The 7,136-nt window shown below is 38.6% G+C and overlaps 1 protein-coding gene across 1 annotated transcript; it reads right to left on the reverse strand.

Annotated features, from left to right (window-relative positions):
* Positions 1 to 377: 377 nt before the first annotated feature.
* LOC143421738 (uncharacterized) lies at positions 378 to 3,494 on the reverse strand. Its single transcript, XM_076891370.1, has 2 exons — positions 3,173 to 3,494; positions 378 to 2,824 (listed from the first exon to the last, which is right to left on the reverse strand). Exons 1-2 carry the CDS (start codon positions 3,258 to 3,260, stop codon positions 2,385 to 2,387), a joined length of 528 nt encoding a protein of 175 aa, XP_076747485.1. The 5' UTR covers positions 3,261 to 3,494; the 3' UTR covers positions 378 to 2,384.
* Positions 3,495 to 7,136: the final 3,642 nt, after the last annotated feature.

Consider the following 7,136-nt stretch of genomic DNA (forward strand, 5'->3'; position numbering starts at 1 on the left):
ATTCTCCTTTTGCCAAAAGGATCCATTTCCAAAATGGTATCCACTTGATTTTTAGGAGGTAGGTAGGGGAAAGAAGGAAACAATGCTTTTGCAAAACTTCGTATTTGCAGGTATCTAAACATATGTGAGGTTGGTATATTGTAATCTCTCATCAGAGCGTCAAAGGTGTTAAAAGTTTCTCCTGAAAATAAATTGTAAAAAAACTTCAAACCATAGAATATTTCCTGGTATACATCTTTGAGTATTGGTGCTAGTTTGTCTATAAACATTTTATATAGTTCAATAGGGAAACCATCAGGTCCCGGTGCCTTATTACTTTGCATTGATTTAATTACTTCGACAATTTCACTAATGGTTATCTCTCTATCAGTTTCTGTTCTGTCATTTACCGATATTTGTGGAATCGGTAATCTATCAAGCGTTTCAGCAATCTTTTTTTCATCAACCGGATCTGAGGTATAAAGATTGGAATAGAACATTTTAAACTGGTCATTAATGGTTTTCGGATCAGACGTCTTTTCTCCAGAGGTTTGACAGATTTCAGAAATCATGTTAGCTGATATGGATTGCTTAATTTGATGTGCCAAAAGTTTTCCGGCTCTTTCCCCATGTTCATAGAACTTTTGCCTTGATTTGAAAAATAAACGTTCTGTTTGCTGAATGGACCGAATTTTGTATTCTGAATTTAGTAATAATTTTCTCTTATAGAGGTCTGGTGTTGGATTTTCTGCATATAAGCAGTCAATCTCTTTTATACTGTTGGCTAGGTTGTTCATTTGTTGTAAGTATTTCTTTTTTTGAAATGATACATATGAAATTATCTGGCCTCTAAGATAGGCCTTTAATGCCTCCCATACAACAGTCATTTTCATCCCTTGGGTTTGATTTGTCTCTAAGAAAAACTGTATTTGCTCAGAGACCATTTTTTTAAATGAGTCTTTAGTTAGGAGTAAAGGATCAAGTCGCCAGGCCGGTTTTTGACTTAAGCGTTCATAAAAAATTTACATCTAATTGTACTGGACTGTGGTATGAGATAACAATAGAGTTGTATTGGCAATCTAAAACCTTGGGAAGAATTCTACTATCTACAACAAAAAAAATCGATCCGTGAGTATGACCGGTGCACTGGTGAGAAAAATGAGAATTGTTTAGATGCAGGATTTTTGTCCCTCCAGGGGTCAAAAAAAGCATAAGATTGCATAAAGGATTTAAGAACATTACCCGCTTTTGAAATTTTGCTATCAGGTTTTGGGTTTGATCTGTCAAGTTGAGGATTAAGTACGCAGTTAAAGTCACCACCCAGTATCAAATGGGACTCTGTTAAATCTGGCAGGTGTTTTAAAAAGGTACAATAAAAATTTGGGTCGTCCCAGTTTGGTCCATATACATTAGCAAGAATGACTTGTTTCCCATACAACCTGCCCTGTATAATAATATATCTCCCTCTGGTATCCGCCACAGTTGATAGTGGAATAAATGGAATCCCCTTCCTAATTAGAATAGCCACACCCCGTGATCTATCCTCAAATTTTGAGCTAAATATTTGGCTTACCCATGTTTTTTTTAGTTTAATTTGTTCACTTGATCGGAGGTGTGTTTCCTGCAGATATACAACATCGGATCTCAATGATTTTAAATGAGTAAAAACCCTTGTGCGTTTAACCGGACTATTTATACCTTTAACATTCCAGCTTATAAAACGAAGAGCAGATGACTTTGCGAGCTTGCCATTCAGGTACCAAAATGCAGGTGCAGAAAAAATATGTCCCAACCTCTGGAACCCCCCCAAAAGAAAGAGGGGGAGAAGGAAAAAAAAAAAAGGGAAAAAAATAAATAAATAAAACGAGCCTCAAAACCCCATGCTGATCTACTATTATCCCTGAGATCGCAACCCTCCAGGCTAGGATAGCACAGTGACTAAACGTACTGTTAACCCTCAAACAGCCCCTCAACTGGGCAAATATATAACATTTAATAACTAAACAAAACTCCAAAACTTATATTTTCCACTTTCCCCGTGTTTATTCTAATCAAATGCCCCAGAATAACAGCAATATCTCGAACATATCAAAAATCGGAACGAAGAAGGAAGGCAGAGTATTCATAATCAATTAAATCAAAAATCATTCTACCTTCCGGCCTTTTATGACTATGGCCCAATTATTTACTTGACATCTCCCCAGCACCGACGTATAACTATGTCCCTTGAGTTCAAGCAATCACACATGTGGAGTCCAACTTATCTTTTCTCACACGGCTGTACCTCTCACGGCCGTCGTAAGTCTTTTTTGATAAAGTCTATTGCAGCCGCTGGGTCGGTGAAACGATTGTCCTGTCCCGTCGGTGAAGTGATGCGGAGAACAGCTGGAAACAAAAGTCCAAACTTAACGCCAGCCTCGGAGCAAACGTTTAGCCTCCATAAAAGCAGCTCGTTTCTTTGCCACCATTGCTGTAAAATCAGGAAAAATGCTTATCTTCATGTCCTGCAGCAGCAACGGCTGCGACTTGGCGGCCCTTCGGAACACCTCTTCCTTGTCTTGGTAATAGTGAAACTTCACCACGATTGCCCTGGGGGAGTTTCCCTGTTGACCCAAGCTTCGATGAGCGCGGTCCAGCATCGGAGTAAAGTCGAGGCCCAGTATGTCTTTCAGCATTGTAGCAATAGCTGCCGTAGGTTTCCCGGTGTTTTCAAAGCCCTCCTTCACCCCTACAATGCGTGCATTGCACCGGCGTTGTCGCCCCTCGATGTCGTCCAACTTGCTGGTCAACTTAGCAACGTCCGATTTCAGCTTGCTAACCTCGTTTTCCAACTCCACTGTCCGGTCTGAAGAAGCATTCAAGTCAAGTCAACTTTATTTGTCAATTCTGCCACATGTACAGGACATACAGAGAATAGAAATTTCGTTACTCTCAAACCCTAGTGATTAAAAAATGCAAATAAAATAATTAAAAAGTAAAAATTTAAATAAATACAATACAATTTTACGTATAACAAAAAAAAAAAAAAAGCTATACAATATACAACATTCAAAGCAAACTCAACACTTTCCAAACGGGTCTCTTGCTTCTCCAGATCTTCTTTGATTGTGTCTATTTTATCATTTAAATCTTTCGTGCTTGAATCGATACAATATCGTCTTTTCAGAGCTAGCAATAGCTCTCATAATCTCACTCATGTCATGGGGTGGTGCCTCCGGTCTGTCCTCAGCATGGTCCGAGGCTTTTGCGGCCTGCTCTCTCCCCGATCTAGTTTTGCTCATATTTCGTACACCGTAGCCTTGAAGATGTAAAAAGTGCCTCAGAGCAGCACACGGGCGTGTTATCGTACTGTTGTTAAAAGTTCGTTAGTTTTGGAGCAATGGAATTATGAAAAAAGTTAGTCCATTGAGGAGCCCTGTACAACACGTCTTCACATGGCTACCAGACACGCCCCCCGTCATTTTGTTATTATTCAATTCAGAACTGCCCAGACCAGACACAGTGACGTTTCACCAGAATCCCTTTGATCTCTGATCTTCTTTATGACATCAGCACACTAAAACCTATAAATAGGGGAGAGGTTCTCACTCTTGGCAGTCTTTCAAAGAGAGTGGAAGAATTCACTAGGCAGGAAACTACTGGAAACTTGCGTTTCTGACACAGTTGACCGTCTTTTTAAAAAATCTTTTAGTTAGTACAGAGATTTAGCATCAACTTCAATTTGAAATATGAGTCTGTCAAATCCTGTTGTATGCAACATGAGAGCCGAGAACGAAAAACTTCAACAGCAAATCAAAGAGCTGAAAAATGAGAATAAAACTCTCAAACAACAAAACTCTACCATACGTGACCTTAAAGTCGAGAACGCCGACCTTAAGGAGCAAAAAAGAGAGCTCATAAATGAGAACAAGATTCTCCAAAAAAACATTGAAGTTCTCTTCAAACGAAGTGGGTTCTCTAAAAACAAGAGGAAAAGAGACCTGCAACTAGAGAATGAAACAATTCACTTCAAAATTCAAGAGCTGGAATATTGTAACCAAATTCTAAAGGATTTAAACAGTTCCAAAACCAAAGAGATCCAGCAACAGAAAGAGGTGATGCAGGAAATGGAGGCAGAAATCAGAGAGTTGCAAAGCAGCAAGACAGGCTTGGTTATAAAAGTGGGAGACATGGAAAAGGACAACCAGTCTTTAAGAGAGGAAAATGATGTGACGGTAAAACGCATGTGTGAGCTGAAAAGGGACTTTGAAAAGGAAAAAGATGACATGCAACAGGAAATACAGGCTGTTAAAACTGAGCTCCATCAGGCAAACACAGCCTTTAAAGAGTTACAAGAGAGTGAAGAAAGAAAAAGGATCATGAATGAGGAAAACAAAACAACGGACAGTGAACAGCTCAGACAGACCCTGGAACGCCAATGCTTTGCACATGAAATTGACATATTGAGGCGGCATAACGAACTTCTTGAACAGGACCTCCAGGAGCTTTCCAAAAGGAGTGGTGATTCTCAAAAAGAACTGAAACCACACGATGAGGGTGTGAAAGGAGAATCACGGATCTCCAAAGCCACTGAGAAAGACTCCCAACATGATTTTAACGTGACCAACAGAGAAAAGGAGTTGTTGTGCCATCAATTTGAGGAAATGCAAAGAGAGCTTGAAGAGGTCAAGAAAAATCTGTATGATTCACAGGAAGCCTTGACAACAGAAGACATGGCGTTGCAAACCCAAGCTCAGACTCCCAAAGTTTCACAGGAAGCACATAACGATCTGATAAACAACTACGATGTCCAAGTTGACATACTCAAACAACAAAATAAGGCCTTAGAAAATACGGTTAGTGACCTTACCAAAAAGATGTGGAATGGACGGGAAGCGATGAGACAAATGGAAAAGAACTTTCAAGAACAAAGGAAGCTACTCGAAAATCTCCGAGGAGAATTCGAGGAAATTTAGCACAACTACGACTTTGGCCCTCCCTATTAAAGCTGGTTAACGCAGGTTCAATAGGGCTATAACTTAGACAATGGAAGTTCATTTGATTTAATTGGCCCAAAATGAGTGACTGCACCCAGACACTCAGTAGCAAAAAAATTACAGAGATTCAAGAGAGAAAACTGTTTCTGCATAGACTCCTATAGTACTGCAAGTTGTGTCATCGCTTGGTGTCCTGCATAGAGTGCAGGTTTAAGGTATCTACGTATCTTTCAGAATTAGAAGCTATGCTGCGTCAGGGGTTATAACAGCTGTGCCCCCCCCCCAACCGGTCGAGGCAGATGGCCGCCCCTCACTGAGCCTGGTTCTGCCGAAAGTTTCTTCCTGTTAAAAGGGAGTTTTTCTTTCCCACCGTCACCAATGGCCTCGATGACTGATAACCTTCACAGACACTGTCATCAAGGGTTTGCTCACAGGGGATCATCTGATTGTTGGGGGGTTTTCTCTCTTATATTGTATGGTCTTTACCTTACAATATAAACAGCCGAGAAGCGGCTATTTTTGCCATCCGGTGCTTTAGAAATACATCTTAGCTGAACTGAACTCCATAACATCTGGACCGAAATGCCTACACACAACGGTAGGCATTTCAATCAAGAGCTCTGTCCAAAACGTTCAGTGACAAGCATCAGCACCAGGATTGTTTTTTAGCTCACCAACAGTTTTTATTGTAACTGCAACTTTGTAAGACTGGGTTGGGAGATGTTCTTGTGGTGAGCTTTTATTCACATAATTGGTTTCTTTAATAGTGAAATAAAATAAATTTGTATAACTGGAAACAGCGTTCTCATGTGTGATTATCACATTGTATTCTTTAAACCATGTAACAGAATATATAATATATATAATTTACTCATAGTCATATTAATGTCTAATGTGATTGAGTTTCCTCATCTCTACTTATGTGCTGATGTGTTCACTGAGGCCATTGTATGGTCCATTTTGGCTGCATTTCCATGTTTTAAACATGAAATTTGCTTATTTAAAGGGTGTCTCATGTATCTCTTATGCAGAAATATGTGTTGCCTAGCTGGACAAATGTAGCACAGGTCTACTATTATTGGCCTAATGTATTTTAACAATCATTTCAGCATCCAGATAATCTCTTTCATACTCCCTTAGATGAATTTAGCCTGGTTGTCATGAAATAGGCATTTGAAACAATAACTACCAGTATCTTCGAATGTGTGTGATTTCACTAATCCTACACATTCTTTGCAAGACAACTGGGTGCTTTTATGTTAAGAATGATCTGAGAACACTGAGGCTAATGAAGTAACAAGAGAAACATAGTAAGTAGTCTTTCAGTTTGCATGATCAATTTGGATTATTGTTCATTTTCATTTACCATGTCAACATGTTTTAGAGCAACGTTTTCTGATTTTGAGCTCTTTTAGGTGTAAGTCATCGTCAGTGATTACCCTAAGCCCAAAGCAACACCAAACATGGGCAACCAAAATGCATCATTTTGTTAGCATGTAATTGTTCTCCCAATTCTTAGAAATCAGGAAACAACAAAAATAACAATTTTAACTTAGACATGAAACACTCCCCCACCCTGGAAAAAAGTCCATTTTGCCTTTTACAAAAATATAAGGTTAGTGTAATGTTAGATTTTGCATTACTACCTATGACTGAGACCTCAAAGGTAATTCCTCGACTGCTTCAGTAACAGCCTGGTTGATTTTAACAAGTTAAGTAAATTTGCGGTCAATTTAGACTCAATTCAAAATCTCCTACTTGGGACGAACACTAAATGTAAATAGCTGACTTTCTAAATAAACCTATCCATCTTTGCAAGGTCCATTTTTGCTTTCATTAAATTCCAAATGTTTAGCCATAATTAGCTTAGCTGTCCTACTCTTGTTACTGCTCTTTCCTACTGCTGTTACAATCTTGTTGCATTATATTTCATTTTGAAATGCAAAGATATATATCTAAAATCTTGTAACTAATAATAATAAAACAAGAAAAGTCTTCCCCTTACACCCAGAAAGCTGAGAATTCTTATTTTTGATCATATGTTTTGTCTGTATAGATATTTTTTATTTACAAAGTCAAATTTACAGAATCTAAAACAGATTTAAGATCTTTACTGTTTTATGGTTAAAACTAATTTGATGTTGTTCCAACCTTAAATAAATAAAAGCACACAGACCGATG

This window comes from Maylandia zebra, linkage group LG13 (genome assembly GCF_041146795.1).
Source record: "Maylandia zebra isolate NMK-2024a linkage group LG13, Mzebra_GT3a, whole genome shotgun sequence".
In the NCBI taxonomy this organism is placed as follows: domain Eukaryota; kingdom Metazoa; phylum Chordata; class Actinopteri; order Cichliformes; family Cichlidae; genus Maylandia; species Maylandia zebra.

What these genes read in the sequence shown, in the direction of transcription:
- LOC143421738 (XM_076891370.1), bottom strand. Translation starts at nt 3,260, where the DNA reads ATGAGCAAAACTAGATCGGGGAGAGAGCAGGCCGCAAAAGCCTCGGAC. An exon ending in GGCACCACCCCATGACATGA is followed by an intron (nt 2,825 to 3,172) that starts GTGAGATTATGA and finishes ATGCTTCTTCAG; the next exon opens with ACCGGACAGTGGAGTTGGAA.